We start from the raw sequence: 25,600 nt of genomic DNA, 5'->3' as shown, positions 1-25,600 counted from the left end.
GGTCGGCCGGTCCCCCGCCCCCCCCGGGCTTTAAAGCCACTGCGGCCGGAACCTGAACCGGACAGCGAGGCGGACGGCAGCGGGAGAATGAGTGAGCGAGCGAGCGGGGCCCGGGGCACGTGTGTGGGGGAGACGGGCCGGGGTGGGGGGGGGCGGGGGAACACACGCGTGGGGGGGGGATGGGGAACCGTCGTGTTGGGGGGGGGGGACGGGGGCGTCACGTGTGTGTGGGAGGGGGAGTGACCGTCGGACGTGACCCGCGGGCCGCCTCTAACTCTCCCCTCCCCCCCCCCCCCCCACATCCCCCCCCCCCCCCCCCCCCCCCCCCCCCCCCCCCCCCCCCCCTACCCCCCCCCCTCCCCTTCCCCCCCCCCCCCCCCTCTCCCCCCCCCCCCCCCATCCCCCCCCCCCCCCCTACCCCCCCCCCCCCCCCCCCACCCCCCCCCCCATCCCCCCCCCCCCCCCCCCCCCCCCCCCCCCCCCTCTCCCCCCCCCCCCCCCTACCCCCCCCCCCCCCCCCTCCCCCCCCCCCCTCCCCCCCCCCCCCCCCCCCCCCCCCCCCCCCCATCCCCTCCCCCCCCCCCCCCCCCTCCCCCCCCCCCCCCCTCCCCCCCCCCTCCCCCCCCCCCCCCCCCCCCCCCCCCCCCACTCTCCCCCCCCCCCCCCCCCCCCCCCCCACCCCCCCCCCCCCCCCCCCCCCCCCCCTCCCCCCCCCCCCCCCTCCCCCTCCCCCCCCCCCCCCCTCTCCCCCCCCCCCCCTCTCCCCACAGACATGCAGCCGGCGGTGAACGGCGAGGATCGCCAGTGGATGCGCCCAGACTTGCGGAGCCGCTGTAGCTGGAGTTTGTGCCCGGGGGGGCCGAGCCCCCACCCCCACCGTAGCGGGTGAGACACGGTCATGTGGGATAGAAGCAGACCCTGGCCACTCGGCCCATCGTTTCTACCCCGCCATTCATTCATTCATTCACAACTGATCTGTGTCTCCCTCCCGCCTTCTCCCCGTCACCTCGACAAGCTTCTCACTATTGTGTTTCATCCATCTAAACCCCAGCGAGTACAGGCCCAGTGCCCGGTGCTGACAAACGCTCATCATATGTTAACCCACTCATTCCTGGGATAATTCTTGTAAACCTCCTCCCTCAGATATGGTGCCGAAAATAACATGGGAAAATACAAAATAGGTGCAGGAGGCCATTCGGCCCTTCAAGCCAGCACCGCCATTCAATATGATCATAGCTGATCATCCACAATCAGTACCCCGTTCCTGCCTTCTCCCCATATCCCTTGATTCCCTTAGGCCCAAGAGCTAAATCCAACTCTCTTGAAAACATCCAGTGAATTGGCCTCCACTGGCTTCTGTGGCAGAGAATTCCACAGATTCACAACTCTGGGTGAAAAGGTTTATCCTCATCTCAGTCTTAAATGGCTGAACCCTTATTCTTAAACTGTGACCCCTGGTTCTGGACTCCCCCCAACATCGGTAACATTATGAAGGGTCTCGACCCGAAACGTCGCCCATTCCTTTTCTCCAGAGATATTGCCAACTGAGTTACACCAGCATTTTAAACCTTCGATTTAAACCTGCATCTGCAGTTCTTTCTTACACAAGTGGAACATTTTTCCTACATCTAGCGTGTCCAATCCCTTAAGAATTTTTCAATGTTTCTATAAGATCCCACCTCATCCTTCAAAATTCCATAAAATATAAGCCCAGTCGACCCATTCTTTCCTCGTATGTCAGTCCCACCATCCTGGAAATTAACCTGGTGAACCTACGTTACACTCCCTCAATAGCAATAATGTCCTTCCTCAAATTAGGGGACCAAAACTGCACACAAAACTCCAGGAGTGGTCTCACCAGGGCCCTGTACAACTGCAGTAGGGGCTCCTTGCTCCTAAACTCAAATCTTCTCATTATGAAAGCTGCCTCCTGTACTTGCATGCTTACTTTCAATGTCTGATGTACAAGCACACCCACTTGTAATCGGACACCATTCAGATAATAATCTACCTTCCTGTTCTTGTCACCAAAGTGGATAACCTCACATTTATCCACATTATACTGCATTTGCCCACTTGCTCACAATATTCCAAATGCGGCCTCACCAGCGCCTTATAGACCCACAGCATTACATCCCTGTTTTTGTGTACAAAACCTCTTGAAATAAATGCTAGCATTGAATTTGTTTCGACTTGCAAATTAACTTTTTGGGAATCCTGCACCAGCACTTTTGCACCTCCGATTTCTGGATTCTCACCCCATTTAGAAAATAGTCTCTGCCTTTATTCCTATGACTAAAATGCATAACTCCACACTTTTGTACTCTATATTCCATCTGTCACTTCTCTGCCCACGCTCCCAATCTGCCGCAGTCCTTCTGCAGCGTCCCTGCTTTCTCTACACTACCAGCCTCTCTACCTATTTTCGTATAATCATCCGGAAATTTGGCCACAAAGCCTCCAATCCCCTCGTCCAAGTCATCACTATACAACGTGAAGAGCAGCGGCCCCAGCACCGAGCCCTGTGGAACTCCACTAGTCATTGGCAGACAACCAGAAAAAGCCCCCTTTATTGCCACTCTTTGTCTTCTGCCATCCAGCCAACCTGCTATCCATGCTAATTAGTATCTGCCCTTTGATACCGTGGGCTTTGTCTTTTATCAGTCCGGCAAGACTTCCCCTTCACAAAACAATGCTGACCAGCCTATTTTATCGTGAACTTCTAAGTACGTAACCTCATCCTTTATAATGGACTAAAATCTTACCAACCACTGATGTCAGATTAACCGGCCTATAGTTCCCACTATTCTGCTTTGCTCCCTTCTTGTACAGCGGGGGAATATTGAACATTTCCCAATCATCTGGGTCCACTCCTGTCTCTAGTGACTCCTGAAATATCACCACCAATGTCTTCACAATCTCTACAGCCACCTCTTTCAGTACCCTAGGGTGCAGTCCATCTGGTCCAGGTGACTTATCCACCTTCAGCTTCCCAAGCACCTTCTCCCTAGTCACTCCACTAACTTCCACCCCCTGACTCTCTTGAATTTCGGGCACGTTGCTGGTGTCTTCCACTGTGAAGGCTGTTCCAAAAAGTTATTCAACTCCTCTGCCATTTCATTATTCCCCATTATCACTTCTCCTGCATCATTCTCCAGATGTCCAGCGCCCACTCTTGCCTTTTTCTTACTCTTTATATAACTGAATTTGGGGAATTTGCCTCAGAAAGCAGTGGAGGCCGATTCACTGGATGCATACAAAAGAGAGTAAGATAGAGATCTTGGGGCTATTTGAATCAACAGATATGGGGAGAAGGCAGGAACGGGGTACTGATTGTGGATGATCAGCCATGTTCATATTGAATGCCGGTGCTGGCATGAAGGGCCGAATGGCCTACTCCTGCACCTATTTTCTATATATCTACGAAGAAACTTTTGCTATCCTCTTTTATATTGTTGGCTAGCTTGCCTTCATATTTCATCTTTTCTCCACATATTGCCTTTTTAGTTACCTTCTGCTGTTCTTTAAACACTTCCCAATCCTCCGGCTTCCCACTAATCTTTGCAATGTTATACAACTTCTCTTTTAGTTTTATAATGTCCTTGACATATATTGGCTAGCTCCGCCCTCATGCTCAGCTGTAATCTGACACCTCCGATATCACCTTCCTCTCAAATTGCAGATTAAAATTTATGATGTTGTGGTTGCTACCTCCTAATGGCCCCATTAGCTTGAGTTCCCTTATCAAATCCAGTTCATTACATAACACTAAATCCAGAATTGCCTTTCCCCTGGTAGGCTCCAGTACAAACTGCTCTAAGAATTCATCTCGGAGGCACTCTACAAATTCCCTTTCTTGGGGTCCAGTACCAACCTGATTTCTCCTGCATATTGAAATCTCCCATCTCCATGCGCTGATCTTATAGAGGTGTACAAAATCATGAGAGGAATAGATTGGGTAGATGCAGAGTCTCTTGCTCACAGTAGGGGAATCGAGGACCAGAGGACATAGGTTCATAGTGAAGGGGAAAAGATTTAATCGGAACCTGAGGGGTAACTTTTTCACACAAAGGGTGGTCGGCGTATGGAACGAGCTGCCAGAGGTTGTAGTTGAGGCCGGGACTATCCCAACATTTAAAACCAGGCTGGTATATGGATAGTACACAAAATTGCTGGAGAAATTTCTTCAGATATATGGTATATGGATAGGACAGGTTTGGAGGGATATGGACCAAACTCAGGCAGGTGGGACTACTGTAGCTGGGACATTGTTGTCTGGTGTGGGCAAGATGGGCCGAAGGGCCTGTTTCCACGCTGTATCACTCTATGACCACCGTAACATTGTTTTTTTTTACATGCCAGTTGTATCTCCTGATGCAACTTGTACCCTATATCCTGGCTACAGTTTGGGGGCATGTAAATAACTCCCATTAGAGGCTTTTTACCCATATAATTTCTCAGCTCTACCCACAATGACTTTACATCTTCTGATCCTATGTCGCCTCTCTTTGGTCCATATCCCTCCAACCCTTTAGGACTGAATTTCATTCCTTGCCAGCAAAGCTCCCCCACTCCCTCTGCCCACTGTTGTCTTTCCGATAGGACGTATAACCCTGAATATTCAGCTCCGATCCTCTCCATAATGCCCACATTATCAGACCTGCAATTTCCAACTGTGCTAAAGCTCATCCACTTTGTTGCTTGTGCTACGTACATTCAGTTATAATACCTTCAATTCATTGACCACCCTCCTCTCACAATCATCCTGCTTTTACCTGACCTTACATTCTTCTCTCTTTATAAACTTTCTGTCCTGTTATTTCTGGAGACTGCCGTGACCTTTCCTGCCGTGACCTTTCCTGCACTCTCTTTCCCGTGAACTCCAAGCATTCGCTTTCCTGCTGTTTAGTTTAATTTAGAGATACAGCGCAGAAACAGGCCCTTCGGCCCACCGGGTCCTTGCCGACCAGCGATCCCCCCACATTAACACTATCGCACACCCACTAGGGACAATTTACACATTCAACAAGCCAATAAACATACAGACCTGTACGTCCTTGGAGTGTGGGAGGAAACCAAAGATCTCGGAGAAAACCCACGCAGGTCACGGGGAGAACATGCAAACCCCGTACAGACAGCACCCGTAGTCGGGATCGAACCCGGGTATCCGGCGGCGCTGCATTCGCTGCGCCACTGTTGACCCCACCCCACCTGCCCCCACGTGGCAACCTGTACAGGTCACCCCTGCCCCAGAACAGATCCTAATGGTTGAGAAATCCCTGCCCCTTGCACCAGCTCCTTAGCCACACATTCAGCTCCCCCTGTTTCCCTGTTCCTACCCTCACTAGCACGAGGTACTGGAAGCAACCCAGAGATAACCACCTACGGGGGGGGGGGAGGGGGGGGTGGTGGTGATGTGTTTGGGGAGGGTTGGGGGCATGGATACTGGCCAGGGGCTGGGGTGAGGGAGAGGGGACCAGGGGTTTTGGGGGGCGGTGGGGGGGCAGGGGGTGGGGGATAGGGGACCAGGGGTTTTGGGGGGGCGGTGGGGGGGCAGGGGGGGGGGGGGATAGGGGACCAGGGGTTTTGGGGTGAGGGAGAGGGGACCAGAAGTTTTGGGGGGCGGTGGGGGTGCAGGGGTTGGGGATAGGGGACCAGGGGTTTTGGGGGGGGGGGGGGGGGCAGGGGGTGGGGGATAGGGGACCAGGGGTTTTGGGGTGTGGGGGAAAGGGGACCAGAAGTTTTTGGGGGGCGGTGGGGGGGCAGGGGATGAGGGATAGGGGACCAGGGGTTTTGGGGTGGGGAAAGGGGACCAGGGGTTTTGGGGGCGGGGGGGTGCAGGGGGGGGATAGGGGACCAGGGGTCCACAAGGCGTCCAACCCAGGCAACTATTTGCGCGCTGGCCACAGAGCACGTCTACAATGACGGTCGCTCCGCACTCTTCAATCTGCTCCTGCAGCAACATTTATTACTTTACCTATGATATCAGGATGAGGTATCAGGGTCAGAGGTCGGGGGCGAGGGGTGACACTGACCGGTGCCTTGTCCTTACAGGTCTCCGGCCCCCAACATCCTGACCGACATCCTGGGGCAGATCGGCAACACTCCGCTGGTCCGTCTCAACAAGATCCCCCAGGCGCATGGACTGCAGTGTGAGCTGTGTGAGTACCTGCAACCTGCACCCCACGACCCCCAACCCCCCCGCGACCCCAACCCCCCCCCCCCCCCCCCACTTGAAGGTGCAAGTGGACCCCCGCCTCACCTGTTGGGGTCTCTGGACAGATTCGAGCGACAGGTGTTACATCTTCTGCGGTTGCAGGGGAAGGTGTCTGGGGAAGGGGTGGTTTGGGTGGGAAGGGAAGAGTTGACCAGAGAGTTGTGGAGGGAACGGTCTCTACGAAAAACAGAAAGGGGTGGAGATAGGAAGATGTGGCCAGTAGTGGAATCCCGTTGGAGGTGGCGAAAATGTTGGAGGATTATATGTTGTATGTGACTGACTGAATGTAACCGATCCATAGCTTCCACTCTTCAGCTTTGCTCCCTTGTACAGTGGGGCGATATTCACAATTCTCCAATCTTCAGGAACTACTCCGAATGCTAATGATTCTTGAAATACCACAATGTCTGCGGCCACCTCCTTCACAACGCTGGGGTGCAGTCCATCCAGTCCAGGTGACATCCACCCTCACACCTTTCAGTTTTCCCAGCACCTTCTCCTTAGTAATCGCCACTCCACTAACTTCCACCCCCTGACTCTCTAGGATTGCAGGCACACTGCTGGTGTCTTCCACAGTGAAGACCGATGCAAACAAGTTATTCAACTTCTCTGCCATAACGTCCACTCTTGCCTCTATTTTACTCTTTATAGATCCATAGAAACTCTAGCTATCCTTGTTAATATTATTGGCTAGCTTACATTTGATAATTGTTCTTATACTGTGGACGCTCCCTCCTGGTGGCTCCTTTACCTCTGGTTATTAATTCTGGTTTATTGCACATCACTAATTTATCCCTGGTACAAGCTGTTCTCGGAAACTATCTCGGACGCACTCTACAAATTCTCTCTCTTGGGATCCAGTACCAACCTGATTTTCCCAGTCTACCTGCATATTGAAATCTCCCGTGACCACCATAGCATTGCCTTACCTGCACGCCAACTTGTACCCAGCTACTGTTATGGGGCCTGTAAATAATTCCCATTCAAGTCTTGTTACCCTTGCAGTTTCTCACCTCTACCCACAAGGACTCTACAACTTCTCATCCTTTGCTAAGGACTGAATTTCATTCCTTACCAGCAGTGTTATGCCACCCGATCTTGGCCACATCTCTGTCCTTGCGATAGGATGTGTAGCCTTGAATATTCAGCTCCCAGCTGCGATCCTCTTGCAGCCACGTCTCCGTATTGCCCACAACATCATAGCTGCCAATTTCCAACTGTGCTACAAGCTCATCCACTTTGTTCCTTACGCTATCACTTCATTCATTTGCCCATCCCAATTTCCCAATACTAGATCCAGTGTTGCCCTCTCACATGTGGGGGCCTCTACATACTGCTGGAGATAGCTCTCCTGAACCAATTGCACCCCATCTAAATCCTTCTCACTATGATTTTCCCGGTTAATATTTCCTAGTGTAGGTGGCAATGATAAATCTAAACCTAAAGTAGCTGGTGCACCTTGGTCAGCATGGCGTGTTGGGCTGAAGGGCCTGTGGGTGTGTCAGAGCTGTGCGGCACTGCATGGCTGTACTGCGATGCAGCGTGGCGATGTGCTGCATTGGTGCGGTGTTTGTGCTGCGGCACTGCGATGCAGCGTGGCGATGTGCTGCATTGGTGCGGTGTTGTGCTGCGGCACTGTGTTTCTGTACTGCGGGGCGGTGCATTGCGGTGGCGCTGCGCTGCTGCATGCGTGGCTGAGGTTTGTGCTTCTCTGTGACCATCAGTGGCCAAGTGTGAGTTCTTCAATGCGGGGGGCAGCGTGAAGGATCGCATTGCCGTGCGGATGTTGGAGGATGCAGAGAGAGCTGGGACCCTCAAACCGGGAGACACCATCATCGAACCCACCTCAGGGAACACAGGTAGGGGCCGCACCGCCATGCGCACACACTCTCGCACACGCGCGCACACACATACCACACACGGATACACTCCACTCGCGCGCGCACACAAACACATACCACACACACATACACGCGCACACACACACTACACCACACTGACTAGGCTAGAGTTTGATCCTCATGAGGAGAGGTGGCGCTGTGGGAGGGGCTTGGGGCGGTGGGAGTGGGAGAGGCTGGAGGCGGTGGGAGGGGCTGGGGCTGTGGGGGGGGCTGGAGGCAGTGGGAGGGGCTATAGGCTGTGGGAGGGGCTATAGGCTGTGGGAGGGGCTATAGGCTGTGGGAGGGGCTATAGGGCTGTGGGAGGGGCTGGAGGCGGTGGGAGGGGCTATAGGCAGTGGGAGGGGCTGGGTTGGGGAGATGGACACAGTGGTTTCACGGTGGGAGGGGGAGAACCGTCGCTAACGGATCTTCACCCAGAATCTGGCAGGGAACTCAGCGAGGTTTATTATTGTAATTAGTGTGTATTTCAGGGGGAAGGGGCGGGGGGGGGGGGGGGGGGGGGGGGTTGCTCTGGGATGTAGGTGAGGCTTGAGTGGGTGGTTGGGCCGAATCGGTCTGTTCTGTTGCCGGGGGTGCAGGGGTCAGAGCCGTGAGAGCCGGATGATGCTCCGGGCTGATGGTGACCGCCTGTGTTTTAGGGATCGGCCTGGCGCTGGCTGCGGCCGTCAAGGGCTATCGCTGCATCATCGTGCTGCCCGAGAAGATGAGCAACGAGAAGGTCAGTGACACACGCCCTGTGACCCCACTCCACGTTCCCCCCCCCCATCAATGACCTCACTCCACATGACCCTATCGACCCCCCTCCCCCCATGACCCCACTCCATGTGCCCCCCCCTGTCTATGGACCCCCTCCACGTGACCCCATCACTCCCCACCCCCTCCCCCATCTATGACCTCACTCCACATGACCCCATCCACCCCCCTCCCCCGTGACCCCACTCCATATGCCCCCCCCGCCTATGGCCCCCCCCTCCACGTGACCATAACGCCATCACCCCCACCCCTCCCCCCGGATGGAGCTGCACGGGTGCTGACATGTGGATGCTGCGCGGGTGAGCTTGTCGATCAGGGCTAAGATTCTTGCTCCCTGTGTAGACATGAGTGGGGACAGTGGGACGGTTGAGCATCCTGATGGAGCAATGGAGTTCATTCAGGGGCCATTCGAGAGGGAATGTAGTTGTCATTGGGGCTAGTATAGTGAGGGGCATTGACACCAAAGGCCCGGGTTCAGGGCATCTTGTCTGACCTGCAGAGGAACTTGGAGTTGGAGCGGAAGATGCGGTCGTGGTGGTCCATGTGGGGACCAATGACGAAGGTAGAGCAAGGAAAGAGGTTCTCCTCAAGGCATTTGAACATCTATGGATTGTTACCTGAGCTGCGTGGAAATTGCCACAGACTTGAGAGGATATGAGGACAAAGACTGGGGTGGGTTGAATGTGCGGGACATCGGTACCAGTATTGGGGATGGAGGGAACTTGAACCCAGCTGGCAAACCGTCTGCCTAGTGTCATAGATGGAGCTTTAAGTTCAATAGTGGAGGGAGGGGGTCACCAAAGTGTGTGGCTGGTTCCCCCTTAAAGGGAAAGAGAGTGCATGAAAAGTTACAGAAGTCTCCAAAAGTAACAGAAAGTTTTTTGTTTTTTTTTTGCCCGAACTCCCACCTCCGACCCCTCAATAGAACGGAAAGTTTAAGCAGGGATAAGCGAGTAAGGTCGGGTAAAATCGGGACTGGTGGGAGAGAGGGGGAGGTGAATACCAAATTAAAGATGTATGTGAATGCGCTTAGTATAACAAACAAAGTGGATGAGATTGTCGCACTATTAGAGATTGGTAGGTATGATGTTGTGGGAATTACAGAGACTTGGCTGCAAGAGGATTGGAGCTGGGAGCTGAATATTCAGGGTTATGCGGCATATCGGAATGACAGGATGGACGACAGAGGGGGTAGGGGAGCTTTGTTGGTAAGGAATGAAATTCAGTCCTTTAGCGAGGGGAGACATAGGATCAGAAGATGTAGAGTCATTGTGGATAGAGCTGAGAAATTATATGGGCAACAGACCAATGGGAGTTATTTACAGGCCTCCAAACAGTAGCCAGGATATAGGGTACAAGTTACATCTGAAGATAAAATTGGCATGTAGTAAAAGTAATGCTGTGGTGGTTATGGGAGATTTCACCATGCAGGTAGACTGGGAAAATCAGGTTGGTTCTGGACCCCAAGAAAGGGACTTTGTAGAGTGCCTCCGCCAGCTTGTACTGGAGCAAACCAGGGAGCAAATTCTGGATTTAGTGTTATGTAATGAACCAGATTTGATAAAGGAGCCATTAGGAGGTAGAGACCATAACATTTATGTTTTGAGAGAGGGAAGGTGATTTTGGATGTGTCGGTTTTGCAGTTGAACTAAGAGGAGTACAGAGGCATGAGGGAGCAGCTGGCCAAAGTTGACTGGAAAGGGACCCTAGCAGGAATGACAGTGGAACAACAATGCCAGGAATTTCTGGGAATAATTCAGAAGATGCAGGAACTTTTCATTCCAAAGAGGAAGAAAGATTCTAGGGGGAGAAAGAGGCGTCCGTGGCTGACAGGGGAAGTCAAGAACAGAAGGCGTGTAACATAACAAAGATTAGTGGGAAGCCAGAGCATTGGGAAACATTTAAAGAACAACAGAAGGTAACTAAAAAGGCAATAAAGAGAGAAAAGATGAAATACGAAGCTAAGCTAACCAATAAAAATATAAAAGAGGATAGCAAGAGTTTCTTCAGTTATATAAAGAGCAAGCGGAGTGGAAGCTGGACATCTGGAGAATGATGCAGGAGGAGTGATAATGGGGAATAAAGAAATGGCAGAGGAGTTGAATAACTTTTTGGAACAGTCTTCACAGTGGAAGACACCAGCAACGTGCCCGAAAGTCAGGGGGTGGAAGTTAGTGGAGTTAGTGGTGCTTGGGAAACTGAAGGTGGATGTCACCTGGACCAGATGGACTGCACCCTAGGGTTCTGGAAGAGGTGGCTGTAGAGATTGTGGAGGCATTGGTGGTGATATTTCAGGAATCACTAGAGACAGGAGTGGACCCAGATGATTGGGAAATGTCCAATATTCCCCCACTGTACAAGAAGGGAGCAAAGCAGAATAGTGGGAACTATAGGCTGGTTAGTCTGACATCAGTGGTTGGTAAGATTTTTGAGTCCATTATAAAGGATGAGGTTACGGAGTATTTAGAAGTTCACGATAAAATAGGCTGAGGTCAGCATGGCTTTGTGAAGGGGAAGTCTTGCTTGACAAGTTTACTGAAACTCTTTATAGAAGTAAACTAGACTAAGTGGAACCCGTGAGGTCCCATGTTCACACGGGAGGGCTGGTCGCCCAACGCAATATTCCACCTCCACCAATTCCAATATTGGTGGCCAATGGGTGGGTGGATGGGGGGGCTTTCTGGAACGCTAGTATGGGTGTTGTGGGCTGAAGGGACTGGTTTCCAGAGGGCTAGTATGGACATTGTGGGCCAAATTGATTCTTGGGGCTGGCGGCTCAGTCACTCAAGCCTGATGTGCTGGCAGCTCACTCACTCACGGCTGGTGGACTGGCTATCCCTTGAAATTCCACTTCAAGCAGGGTGCAAGGCCACCAAATTCAAATGTAGTTTCATACCATTTCAAGCAGGGTGCAAGGCCACCAAATTCAAGTGCAGTTTCATACCATTTCAAGCAGGTTGAAACCACCATAAAACCACACAAAACACCACATAAACACACACTCACAGTTCAGTAGACATGCAGTGTGTTCAGTTGATTCACAGCTCAGACAGAGTCGTGACCTCTCCCTCCCCCATCTTGCAGAGACTGAGCGACACCCACACTTCCGGGTTTTATAATCCCTCCCACCGGAAGGGGTGTGGCCTTCATGGCATGATTGACTGGGGAGAGATTCTCAACATTTTTTAAACACTAATAACACTTTTATTTTTCATTGATGGGAAGAATCCTCTGCACCTGATGAGCGGAGGGGGACTAAGTAAGATGGCCAAAAATCGCAGCCGTAAGTGGTAGCGTTCTATCTAAAGTCAATATACAGTGCAAACAGAAAGTTGTCAAGTTTCCACCACCAACAGCCATCTGCTGTGCTTCACTTCAAACCAACCACATTTTCATTTTCAAACCACATTAAGGGCACTCGAGGTCAATAAAACCACACTCACAGTTTAGTAGACATGCGTTCAGTGTTATTCAGCAAATCAATATACAGAACAACAGGAAGTGGTCAAGATCAGACTTTTAGTAATATACTAGACCAAGTGCAGACCCGTTGGGTCTGTACCCCCAACGTGTGGTTGTGGGGGGCGGGGGAGGGAGGCTGCATGCAGCGTCACACACACTAACTATCCCCCCCTCGCACTCACGCTAATTACCCCCCTTGATATTATATTAATATTATTAATTTGTTCCTTTTACCCCATAACCACCCTATCTACTGATGCATAGCCCCCAACTTGCAGTCACATCTAGAGAGAGGGGGGGGGGGTTAGAGAGTGAGGGCAGAGAGAGAAGGGGCAGAGACACAGAGAGAGACAGAGACACAGAGAGGGGCAGAGAGGGGGAGGGTGGGTGAGGGGGGAAGGAGGGAGGGGGGAGAGGTGGGGGAGTGAGGGGCAGAGAGGGGGGTGGGGGAGAGAGAGGATGAGGGGAGTAGGGTAGGAGTAGGGGTAGGGATGGGGATGGAGTTGGGATTGGGGGGGGGGGGGAGAGAGGGTGTGCTGAGAGAGGGGAGGGGGAGCAAGGAGGGTGGAGGGAAGGGGGTGGGGAGGGGGGTTTAGTGGAGGGATGGAGGGGGAGAGAGAGGAGTGGGGGAGAGGAAAGGGGGGGTGGGGGGAGAGGAGAGGGTGTCTTTTTACTTCAACCCAAACAACCATTTGCAGGCAGTGCTTTTTTCCTCAAACTAACCATATTTTCATTTTCAAACCACGTTATGGGTACTCACAGCTGTGGAGACATTTGTTCAGTGTTATTCAGAGCTCTGATTGGGGCACACCACTTGCAGAGACTGATTGAGACACACCACTTCCTGGTTTTATAGTCCCTCCCCCTCCCTCCAGCAGGGGCAGCAGAGAGAATGGGGAATTTTGTAAAAACATTAATATCTATGTCATTTTTCATCGACGGGAAAAATCCTCGGCACACATGCGGCGGAGGGGGGCTCTGAGCGAGGTGGCCAAAAATGACGGCCTAGGTGGCGGCGTTCTATCGGAAATCGCAGCACAGAAGGCCAAAAGCGGTCAAGAACAGAGATTCAGTAATATAGATATAGATCGCAGGACAGACAAAGGAGAGTCAGTAGGTGTTGTTTACTTAGATTTTCAGAAAGCCTTTGATAAGGTGCCACACGTGAGGCTGCTAAGGAAGACAAGAGCCCACAGTATCAAAGGGCAGATACTAACTAGCATAGATAGCAGGTTGGCTGGATGGCAATAAAGGGGGCATTTTCTGATTGGCTGCCAGTGACTAGTGGAGTTCCGCAGGGCTCGGTGCTGGGGCTGCTGCTCTTCACGTTGTATATTAATGATTTGGACGAGGGGATTGAAAGTTTTGTGGCTACGTTTGTGGATGATGTGAAAATAGGTATAGGGGCAGGTAGTGTAGAGAAAGCAGGGACTCTACAGAAGGACTTGGACAGATTGGGAGAGTGGGCAGAGAAGTGGCAGATGGAATATAGTGTAGCAAAGTGTGGACTCATGCATTTTGGTCGCAGGAATAAAGGGTTCGATTGATTTCTAAATGGGGAGAGAATCCAGAAATCAGAGGTGCAAAGATGTGGAGAGGACGTTTCCACTAGTGGGAGAGTCTAGGACTCGAGGTGACGGCCTCAGAATTAAAGGACGTTCCTTCAAGAAGGAGATGAGGAAGTTCTTTAGTCAGAGGGTGGTGAATCTGGATCCATTTGCCACAGACGGCTGTGGAGGCCAAGTCAATGGATATTTTTAATCATTGATTCTTGATTAGTGCGGGTGTCGGGTTATGGGGAAAAGGCAGGAGAATGGGGTTAGGAGGGAGAGATAGATCAGCCATGATTGAATGGCGGAGTAGACTTGATGGGCTGAGTGGCCTCATTCTGTTCCTCTCACTGATGGCCGTGTGTTGCAGGTGGATGTGCTGCGGGCTCTGGGCGCTGAGATCGTGCGGACACCCACTCACGCCGCCTTTGACTCGCCCGAGTCCCACGTGGGGGTCGCCTGGAGGCTGAAGACCCAGATCCCCAACTCCTGCATCCTCGACCAGGTGGGGGGCAGTGGGGGTCATGGGGCAGTGGGGGTCACAGGGGGGTCACGGGGCAGTGGGGGTCATGGGGCAGTGGGGGTCACGGGGCAGTGGGGATCATGGGGGGGTCACGGGGCAGGGGGGGTCACGGGGCAGGGGGGGTCATGGGGGGCAGGGGGGGATCACGGGGGGGTCACGGGGCAGTGGGGGTCATGCGGGGGGGGTCACGGGGCAGTGGGGGTCATGGGGGGGTCACAGGGCAGTGGGGGTCATGGGGCAGTGGGGGTCACGGGGGGGTCACGGGGCAGTGGGGACAGTGAGGGGGTCACGGGGCAGTGGGGGTCATGGGGGGTCACAGGGCAGTGGGGGTCATGGGGCAGTGGGGGTCACGGGGCAGTGGGGACAGTGAGGGGGTCACGGGGGGCAGTGGGGGTCATGGGGGGGTCACGGGGCAGTGGGGGTCACGGGGGGGGGGTCACGGGGCAGGGGGGGTCAGTGGGGGGGTCACGGGGCAGTGGGGACAGTGAGGGGGGTCACAGGGCAGGGGGGTCACAGGGCAGTGGGGGTCATGGGGCAGGGGGGGTCATGGGGGGGTCACAGGGCAGTGGGGGTCACGGGGCAGTGGGGATCACATAGAAACATAGAAATTAGGTGCAGGAGTAGAGGCCATTCGGCCCTTCGAGCCTGCACCATTCGCCATTCAATATGATCATGGCTGATCATCCAACTCAGTATCCTGTACCTGCCTTCTCTCCATACCCCCTGATCCCCTTAGCCACAAGGGCCACATCTAACTCCCTCTTAAATATAGCCAATGAACTGGCCTTGACTACCCTCTGCGGCAGAGAATTCCAGAGATTCACCACTCTCTGTGTGAAAAAAGTTCTCATCTCGGTTTTAAAGGATTTCCCCCTTATCCTTAAACTGTGACCCCTTGTCCTGGACTTCCCCAACATCGGGAACAATCTTCCCGCATCTAGCCTGTCCAACCCCTTAAGAATTTTGTAAGTTTCTATAAGATCCCCCCTCAATCTTCTAAATTCTATCGAGTACAAGCCGAGTCTATCCAGCCTTTCTTCATTCACGGGGCAGTGGGGCTGGCACGGGGGGGGGGGGGGGAATGGGGCAGTGAGGACGGTGTGGGGGTCACGGGGTTACGAGGTGGTCACTGCGGGGGGTCACTGTGTAATTGCCCGCACTAACCCTTTGCTCCCCCCCCAGTACCGTAACGCCAGCAACCCGCTGGTCCACTACGACGAGACGGCTGAAGAGATCCTGAAGCAGTGTGATGGTAGATCACCCCCCCCCCTCCCTCCCCCCCCCTCCTCCCCTCACCCTCCTCCCCCTCCTCCCCTCCCCCTCCCCTCCTTCCTCCCCCCTCCCCCACCCTCCTCCCTCCCCCTCCCCCCTCCCCCCTCCCCCTCCTCCCTCCTCACCCTCTCCCTCCCCCCCTCTCCCCTCACCCTCCTACCCTCCTCCTCCCCTCCACCCCTCCCCTCCTCCTCCTCCTCCCCTCCCCCCTCCTCCCCTCCTCCCTCACCCTCCTCCCCTCACCCTCCTCCCCTCCCCCTCCTCCCCTCAACCCTCCCCCTCCTCCCCCCCCCTCCTCCCTCCCCCCCTCCACCCTCCCCTCCCCATCTCCCTTCACTCCTCTCCCCCACCATCCATCCCTCCCCCTCCATCCCCCTCCCTCCCCCCTCGCCTTCATCCCTCTCCCTCACCCCTCCCCTCACCCTCCCCTCCCTCCCCTCCCCCTCCTCCCCCTCCCCTCCTCCCCCTCCCCCCCTCCCCCCCCCCTCCCCTCACCTCCCTCTCCTCCCCCTCCCCTCCCCCCCCCCCTCCCCTCACCCTCCCCCCTCCCCCCCCCTCCTCCCCCTCCCCTCCCCCTCCTCCCCCTCCCCCTCCTCCTCCCCTCACCCCTCCCCTCCTCCCCCTCCTCTCCCCTCCCTCCTCCCCTCCCCCTCCCCCTCCTCCCCCCCCTCCCCCCTCCCCTCCCCTCCTCCCCTCACCCTCCTCCCCCCCTCCCTCCCCTCCCCTCCCCCCCCTCCCCCTCCCCCCCTCCTCCCCCTCCCCCCTCCTCCCCTCCCCTCTCCCCTCCCCTATCCCCCCCTCCTCTTCCCCCTTCCTCCCTATCCCCTCCCCCCCCTCCCCTCCCCTCCCCCTCCCCTCCTCCCTCCCTCCCTCCTCTGCTTCTTCTCCCCTACCTCCCTCCCTCCTTCCCTCCCCCTGCTCCCATCTGCCTCCTTCCCTCCATCTCCTCCCCGCCCCCTCCCCCTCCTCCCCTCCCCTCCTACCCCCACTATTCCCCCTCTCCCTGAAATAAAAGGTTAGATCGCATGGGATCCAAGGAGAGAGAGCTGAATGGACAGCAAATTGGCTCCATGGAAAGAAGCAGAGAGAGATGGTGGAAGGTTGCTTCTCGGACTGGAGGCCGGTAACTAGTGGTGTGCCTCAGGGTTCGGTGCTGGGACCGTTACTGTTTGTCATCTACATCAATGATTTAGATGAGAACATACAGGGCAAGATTAGCAAGTTTGTTGATGATACAAAAGTGGGTGGTTTTACAGATAGTGAAGATGGTTGTGAAAGATCGCAGCAGGATCTGGATCGATTGGCCAGGTGGGCGGAGGAATAGTTGATGGGTAGTGTTGTAGAGCAGAGGGATCTAGGAGTACAGGTGCATGGTTCCTTGAAGGTGGAGTCGCAGGTAGATAAGGTGGTCAAAACGGATTTTGGCGCATTGGCCTTCATCAGTCAGTATTGAGTAGAGAAGTTGGGAGGTCATGTTGCAGTTGTATAACACATTGGTGAGGCCGTATTTAGAATATTATGTTCAGTTCTGGGCACCATGTTATAGGAAATATATTGTCAAGAAATATATTGTCAAGCTTCAAAGGGTTCAGAGAAGATTTACGAGGATGTTGCCAATACTAGAGGGTCGGAGCTATAGGGAGAGGTTGAGTAGGCTGGGTCTCTATTCCTTGGAGCGCAGGAGGATGAGGAGTGATCTTATAGAGGTGTACAAAATCATGAGAGGAATAGATCAGGTAGATGCACAGAGTCTCTTGCCCAGAGTAGGGGAATCAAGGACCAGAGGACATATGAAAGGTGAATGGGAAAAGATTTAATAGGAAAGGTTGGTGGGCATATGGAACAGGCTGCCAGAGGAGGTAGTTGACGTCGGGACTATCCTGACATTTAAGAAACAGTTAGACAGGTACATGGATAGGACAGTTTTGGAGGGATGTGGACGAAACGTGGGCAGGTGGGACTAGTGTAGGTGGGGCATGTTGGCTAGGGTGGGCAAGTTGGGCCGAAGGGCCTTTCCACACTGCCCATCAGGTGGGGGGGGGGGGGGGGGGGGGGTGAGATGCAGTGTGAGGCTGGGGGCGGGGAGGGTGAGCGGCGAGACTGACCACTGTCCTGTTGCCAGGGAGAGTGGACATGCTGGTGGCTGGAGCCGGCACCGGGGGGACCATCACTGGCATCGCCCGCAAACTGAAGGAGAAATGTCCGCAGTGCCAGGTGAGGGGTGGGAGTGGGGAGAATGGGATGGGGTAGGTGCATGGGGACATAGGTGCAGGAGTAGGCCATTCGGCCCTTCGAGCCAGCATTCAATATGGTCATGGCTGATCATCCAGAATCAGTACCCTGTTCCTGCTTTCTCCCCATATCCCTTGATTTATTTAGCCCTGGGAGCTAAATCTCTCTTGAAAACATTCAGTGAATCGGCCTCCACTGCCATCTGTGGCAGAGAATTCCACAGATTCACAACTCTCTGGGTGAAAAGAAAATGTCCTCATCTCAGTCCTAAATGGCCTACCCCTTATTCTCAAACTGCGACCTCTGGTTCTGGACTCTCCCAACATCGGGAACATGTTTCCTGCCTCTAGCCTGTCCAATCCTTAAGAAGTTTATATGTTTCTATAAGATACCCTCTCATCCTTCTAAATTCCAGTGAATACAAGCTCAGTTGACCCATTCCTTCATCATATGTCAGTCCCACCATTCCGGGAATTAACCTGGTGAACCTACGCTGCACTCCCTCAATAGCAAAAATGTCCTTCCTCAAATTAGGAGATCAAAATTGCACACAATATTCCAGGTGTGGTCTCACCAGGAACCTGTACAACTGCAGTAGGACCTCCCTGCTCCTAAACTTAAATCCTCTTGCAATGAAGGCCAACATGCCATTAGCTTTCTTCACTGCCTGCTGTACCTGCATGCTTACTTTCAGTGACTGATGTACAAGGACCCCCAGGTCTCGTTGCACCTCCCCTTTTCCTAATCTGACACCATTCAGATAATAATCTGCCTTCCTGTTCTTGCCACCAAAGTGGATAACCTCACATTTATCCACATTATACTGGATCTGCCCTGCATCTGCCCACTCACCCAACCTGTCCGTCACCCTGCAGCCTCATAGCATCCTCATCACAGCTCACACTGCCACCCAGCTTTGTGTCATCTACAAACGTGGAGATGTCACATTTAATTCACTCATCTAAATCATTTATATTGTAAATAACTTGAGTCCCAGCACCGAGCCTTGCGGCACCCCACTTCTCGCTGCCTGCCATTCTGAAATGGACCCATTAATTCCTACTCTTTGCTTCCAGTCTGCCAACCAGTTCTCTATCCATGTCAATACCCTATCCCCAATACCATGTGCTCTAATTTTGCCCACTAATCTCTTGTGTGGGACCTTGTCAAAGGCTTTTTGAAAGTCCAGATACACCACATCCACTGGCTCTCCCTTATCCATTCTACTTGTTACATCCTCAAAAAATTCCAGATTAGTCAAGTATGATTTCCCCTTCATAAATCTATGCTGACTTCGACCGATCCTTTCACTGTTTTCCAAATGTGCTGCTATAACATCTTTACCAATCGACTCAAGTATCTTCCCCACTACCGATGTAAGGCTAACTGGTCTATAATTCCCCGTTTTCTCTCTCCCTCCTTTCTTAAAAAGTGGAGTTACATTGGCTACCCTCCAGTCCACAGGAACTGATCCAGAGTCGAGAGAACATTGGAAAATGATCACCAATGTATCCATGATTTCTAGGGCCACATCCTTGAGTACTCTGGGATACAGACCACCAGACCCTGGGGATTGATCTGCCTTCAGTCCCAACAGTTTTACCTAACACCATTTCCTGACTAATGTGGATTCCCTTCAGTTGCTCCCTCCCACTAGATCCTCAGTCCCCTAGTACTTGTGGTCACTAGTCGGGGTCACTGGTCGGAGTCGGGGTCACTGGTCGGAGTCACTAGTTATGGTCATTAGTTACGGTCACCAGTTGCTGTTCTCGGTCTCACTGCTCTGTTGACCTTCAGATTGTCGGTGTTGATCCGGAAGGTTCCATCCTGGCGGAGCCGGCACAACTCAACCAGACGGACGTCAGCGGCTACGAGGTGGAGGGAATTGGTTACGACTTCATCCCCACCGTCCTGGACCGATCGGTCAGTGGCTCCCGTGACCCCTGACCCCTGACCCCCAGTGACACAATCGCCCCAGTCCAGAATTCCCTGTGACATCGGGCATGGTGGGGCAGATTTTGGGGGGTGTGGGTTCCCCGGGGTAGGGAGGGAGTTGGGGGGAGGTGTTGGAGTTGAGGGTTTTTTCCCCAAAATTATTTAAAATAATATTTACAGAACAAAATAAATCAAAAGAGAGCCCAGCGCCATAATACGTCAAACAAGGGCCCTCGCTCTCCGTGGTGTTGGGGTTCAGGCTGATGGTGTTGGGGTTCAGGCTGATGGTGTTGGTCTCTGCAGGTGGTGGACAAGTGGTACAAGAGCAGTGATGAACGTTCCTTCCTCATGGCTCGGCAACTGATCCGGGAGGAGGGGGCTGCTCTGTGGTGAGTGGGGGGGGGGGGGCAGTGATCTTTCCCCGTCCGTCCGTGTCTCTGCGTGTCCGTCTCAGAGCACAGGTCCACGCCTCTCCGTGTGCGTGTCTCTGTGCCTGTCTCTGTGTGCGTGTTTCCGTGTCTCCGTGTGCGTGTTTCCGTGTCTCTGCGTGTTTCCGTGTCTCTGCGTGTTTCTATGTCTCTGCGTGTTTGCGTGTCGTCTGTGTGCGTGTTTCCGTGTGCGTGTGTGCGTGTTTCCGTGTTTCTGTGTGCGTGTGTTCCGTGTCTGTGTGCGTGTTTCCGTGTCTGTGTGCGTGTGTCCGTGTCTGTGTGCGTGTCTGTTTCCGTGTCTGTGTGCGTCCGTGTCTGTGTCTCCGTGTGTGTCGTGTCCTGTGTCTCCGTGTGCGCGCGTTCCCTGTGTCCGTGTTGCCTGCACTGACCGTTGTCCTGGCCTGCAGGTGGTAGCTCCGGGAGCGCCGTCTCAGTTGCCGTGGAAGCGGCCCGTGGTCTGGCCGCTGGTCAACGATGTGTGGTCATCCTGCCCGACTCCGTCCGCAACTACATGTGAGTGGGGGGGGGGGATGATGGTGAAGCGGGAGGGGCAGTGGTTCATGGTGTCGGAGTGGTTTATTGGGGAGGGGTGTGGGGGAGGGGGGGGGAGGGGGTGTATATTGGGGGAGGGGGTGTATATTGGGGGGAGGGGGTGTATATTGGGGAGGGGTGTATATTGGGGAGGGGTGTATATTGGGGAGGGGTGTATATTGGGGCTCGATGTTCTCTACTGACTGCCTATGTCTCTAGGACCAAGTTCCTCAGCAATGACTGGATGGCGCAGAAGGGATTCCAACAGAAACTTCCGGAAGATGTCCAGCAGCCCTGGTGAGCATGACTGCGTGTGGTGGGGGGGGGGGGGGGGGGGGGGGGGGGTTGGGGGGAGGGGTGTGGGGGGGGGGCCGGTTGGGGGGGTTGTGTGGGGGGGGGGGAGTTATGTGTGGGGGGGGAGAGTTGTGTGTGGGGGTGGGGGGGGTATATTGGGGGGGGAGTTGTGGTGGGGGGGGGGGGCCGGTTGGGGGGAGAGGGTGTGTGGGGGGGGGGTTGTGTGTGGGGGGGGGGTGGGGGGGGGTTGTTGTGTGGGGGGGGGGTGGTTGTGTGTGTATATTGTTGGGGGGGGCCGGTTGGGGGGGAGTTGTGTGGGGGGGGGGGTGGGGGGGGGTTTGTATATTGGGGGGGGGGGGTTGTGTGGGGGGGGGGGGGGGGGGGTATATTGGGGGAGGGGTGGGGGGGGGTGTGGTGGGGGGGGGGCGGTTGGGGGGGGAGTTGGGTGGGGGGGGGGGGGTTGTGGGGGGGGGGGGGGGGGGGAGGGGGGGGGGGGGGGTTCTGGTGGGGGGGTTCTTTTGGGGGGGCCTGACTGCTCCCGGATCACGGTCACGTGTGTTTCTGTCCTTCCCCAGGTGGTGGCGAGCACGCGTGAAGCAGCTGGACGTCTCGCGGCCGCTGACCCTCCCTCCCTCGCTCTCTGTCCGCGGCGCCTTGGACACTCTGCGGCAGCGAGGGGGTGAGCGGGCGGCCGTGCTGGGTGAGGGCGGGTGAGGGACCGGGTGGGGGGGAAGGGGCGGGGGTGGCCATGGTCGTCTGCCGTGAGGGTGTTGCACCAAGTGCAGTGACCAGGTGTGTTGTTGACCAGGTGTGTTGTTGACCAGGTGTGTTGTTGACCAGGTGTGTTGCGTTTTCAGACCGGTCCTGGGAGTGGTGACCCTCAGCCATTTGCTTCGCTCTGTCCTGGCTGCCAAGGTTCAACGTGATGACCCAGTGGACCAAGCTCTCATCATGCAATTTCCACAGGTACTGCTCCTGGAGTGGGGGTGCGGCTGGATGGGACGGGGGTGGGGGTGAGGCCGGGTGGAGTGGGGACCAGGGCAGGCTGGGGTGGGGACTGGGGTAGGGTGTGGGTGTGGGTGGGAGTGGGAGTGGGATGGGGGGGTGGGTGGGTTGGGGACTGTTGTGTTGAGGTCAGGGCACCAGTTGGCCCACCTGCCAGTAACAGCTGTCTGAGGGAGGGCTCCATCTTTACATCTCTCCAGCATTCTTGTCTCCTTTTTCTACAAAGGTCACTGATTGTTGCTACTGGTCAGCACCTGTCACCCTGGGACAGCTGAGCCAAGTCTGACCTGCCGTTGGCTCCAGTAATCCAAACCAGAAGGGCGTTGTCACAGCTTTGTGCAACCTCCTTGTGTTTCCCTCCTGTCCTGTAACTGTCCTAAGCTGGGGTTCCCGATGCCGTGCACTGGGGAATGGCTCCACTCTTGCTCTCCCTAGTGACAGTAATCTTGCCGTGCTCTCTGCTGACGCAGCACCTGCCCGTCCCCTCCGTTTCACAGAGTGCTGGAGTAACTCAGCGGGTCAGGCAGCATCTGTGGAGAACATGGATAGGTGACGTTTCACAGAGTGCTGGAGTAACTCAGCGGGTCAGGCAGCATCTGTGGAGAACATGGATAGGTGACGTTTCACAGAGTGCTGGAGTAACTCAGCGGGTCAGGCAGCATCTGTGGAGGACATAGATAGGTGACGTTTCACAGAGTGCTGGAGTAACTCAGCGGGTCAGGCAGCATCTGTGGAGAACATGGATAGATGTTTTTTTGAGTCGGGACCCTTCTTCAAACTGAAACGTCACCTAACCCTAACGTTCTCCAGAGATGCTGCCTGATCTGCTGAGTTTGTGTCCTTTTGTATAAATGAGCATCTGCAGTTCCTTGTTACATGCTCTGGGTGAGGGTTAGAGACTGAGCCGCTCCACACACTGCCTGGGTGAAGAGGGCCGCCCAACCTGGAGGACTGTCTATAGTGGGGTGTACTGGAGGCTGGAGGGAGGCAGTGGGGTGTATTGGAGGGTGAGGGTTAGAGACTGAGCCACTCCACCCACCCTGGACTGTCTGCAGTGGGGTGTATTGGAGGCTGGAGGGAGCCAGTGGCAGCTTTAACAAGGTTTTTCATGGCTCCCAGCAATAAGGGAGGCGGAGGGAGACCATGAGCTGCAGCAGGTAGGGAGATGTCATCGACAGAGAACACAACTGAGCCAAACGTTTGTGGTGGAGCCAGGGTGAAAAAATAACCGCCCGCTAGCAGGGAATATAAACAAAGTTATTGGGAGTTTATCCCCTGGAGTGTACATCAGACCAGTGACTTAGAGGAAGGAAAGTCACAAAATAGGTGGAAAAGCAAGTGAAAGAAGAAAGCAAGGAGGTATTGAAAGGTGAGGTGCAAAGAAGGAAAAAACTGCAGGAAACTGCACAAAGTAATTGAGGGTCTATGTGTTATTTTTTGGGGTTGACGCCATCTCGTGGGAGATTCGGAGACGGTGAGAGTGGAGAACAGCAGAACTCATTTGAAACTAAGGAAGCATTACTTCTCTTGGAAAGACGACATTCTTTGGACCTCTACCCCATCAGGGTCCGCGCTGTGGGCAGGGTCCGTACTGTGGGCAGGGTCATCGCTGTGGGCAGGGTCATCGCTGTGGGCAGGGTCCGTGCTGTGGGCAGGGTCCGTACTGTGGGCAGGGTCATCGCTGTGGGCAGGGTCCGTGCTGTGGGCAGGGTCATCGCTGTGGGCAGGGTCCGTACTGTGGGCAGGGTCCGTACTGTGGGCAGGGTGGGGTGCTGTGGGCAGGGTCCGTACTGTGAGGCAGGGTCATCGCTGTGGGCAGGGTCATCGCTGTGGGCAGGGTCCGTGCTGTGGGCAGGGTCATCGCTGTGGGCATGGGTCCGTACTGTGGGCAGGGTCCGTACTGTGGGCAGGGTCATCGCTGTGGGCAGGGTCATCGCTGTGGGCAGGGTCCGTGCTGTGGGCAGGGTCCGTGCTGTGGGCAGGGTCAGTCGCTTAGGGCAGGGTCCACACTAGGTGGGCAGGGTCCGTAGAAGTGGGCAGGGGTCCGTACTGTGGGCAGGGTCATCGCTGTGGGCAGGGTCATCGCTGTGGGCAGGGTCCACACTGTGGGCAGGGTCCGTACTGTGGGCAGGGTCCGTACTGTGGGCAGGGTCCGTACTGTGGGCAGGGTCCACGCTGTGGGCAGGGTCCGTACTGTGGGCAGGGTCCGTACTGTGGGCAGGGTCCGTGCTGTCCGCAGGGTCTGTGGGTTTATTCCCCCCTCTGGATACTGTCCCCTGGCCGTTGTGTCTACAGGTCGAGGCTGAGGATGAGCTGGGAGCTGTGGCCGGACGATTGGACGCTTCCCCCTTCGCTCTGGTCATGGATCGCCAGAAAATACGTGAGTATCCATCACGCATTGCCGCACCGACACAACATCTGTTCCCCCCCATGCCACTTGCCCTCTGACCTGTCACCCCTCTGTCCACAGCGCCGGTGGTCACTGGTATCCTAACGCCCGGTGACCTGCTGGATTTTATCACACGAGAGAAGGTCGTCTGCTCAGAATGAGGGTCCCGGCCAGTGGGGAACGCTCTCATCTGCTGCAACTCTGGAATAGTCTCAGGTACTGAGGGCTTCCCATGTGTCTTGTGTGGGCCTGGGACTGGCTGCTCCACTGTCTGCCCTCCTGTCTGCTTGCTGTCTGCTGTCTACTGTCTGCGCCTGGGTGCTCCCACAAGTAAAGCGGTGAAATCTGGCTGTCAGTTGTGATGTTGCTGACTTCTGCAATTGTGATCAGTTACAAACTCTGTAACGCTGATTTAATAAACAATTTGATTTCCTAGTCCTGTCTTTCATTGGTGAGGCTGCGGAGCTGAGAGGAACAACGAGTGAATCGACACAGCTGTGAGTGAAAGCCATGTGTTTGTTCCCACTCTGGCTCTGAGCAAGTCAGGCCAAACGTTAGTGAATGTTTGGGAAGATTCTGTGTCTGAGGCCGAGACTCCAGGCTGTCAGGATTCAGGAGGCTGCAGAACATTCTCAAGGGGGAGAGGGAGCAGCCAGAAGTTGTCGTTCATGTTGCTACAATGACAGTTAGAAAAAGGAATGCGGTCCTGGCCAATGAATATGGGGAGTTAAGCAAAAGTTTAAAAATGACCTTGAGTCATAGTTTTGACCTTGAGGCGCCGGCCAACATGACCCAGTTACATTAGTCGCACCTGCCCGCGTCTGGTCCATATCCCTCCAAACTTGTGCTGTCCATGTACCTGTCTGTTTTTTAAACGTTGGGATAGTCTCTGCCTCAACTACCTCCACTGGCAGCTTGTTCCATACACCCACCACCCTCTGTATGAAAACGTTACCCCTCAGATTCTCATTAAATCTTTTCCCCTTCACTTGAACCTGTGTCCTCTGGTCCTCGATTCACCTACTCTGGGCAAGAGACTCTGTGCATCTACCTGATCTATTCCTCTCATGATTCTATAAGATCACCCCTCATCCTCCTGTAGTCCCAG

The 25,600-nt window shown here is 54.8% G+C and overlaps 1 protein-coding gene across 1 annotated transcript; it reads left to right on the top strand.

Moving 5' to 3' along the window:
- On the top strand, nt 1-24,927 carry cbsa (cystathionine beta-synthase a). Its single transcript, XM_055645286.1, is given in 17 exon segments — nt 1-91; nt 771-885; nt 6,055-6,161; nt 7,942-8,076; nt 8,757-8,836; nt 14,254-14,388; nt 15,589-15,658; nt 17,801-17,892; nt 19,708-19,833; nt 20,149-20,220; nt 20,222-20,234; nt 20,681-20,786; nt 21,024-21,101; nt 21,674-21,808; nt 21,956-22,064; nt 24,399-24,483; nt 24,574-24,927. Coding segments are annotated over 17 exon segments (1,542 nt in total). The 5' UTR covers nt 1-87; the 3' UTR covers nt 24,654-24,927.
- The last annotated feature ends 673 nt before the right edge of the window (nt 24,928-25,600 follow it).

This window comes from Leucoraja erinacea, chromosome 13 (assembly GCF_028641065.1).
Source record: "Leucoraja erinacea ecotype New England chromosome 13, Leri_hhj_1, whole genome shotgun sequence".
NCBI classification, from domain to species: domain Eukaryota; kingdom Metazoa; phylum Chordata; class Chondrichthyes; order Rajiformes; family Rajidae; genus Leucoraja; species Leucoraja erinaceus.
This window is presented reverse-complemented; position numbering and strand designations above follow the sequence as displayed.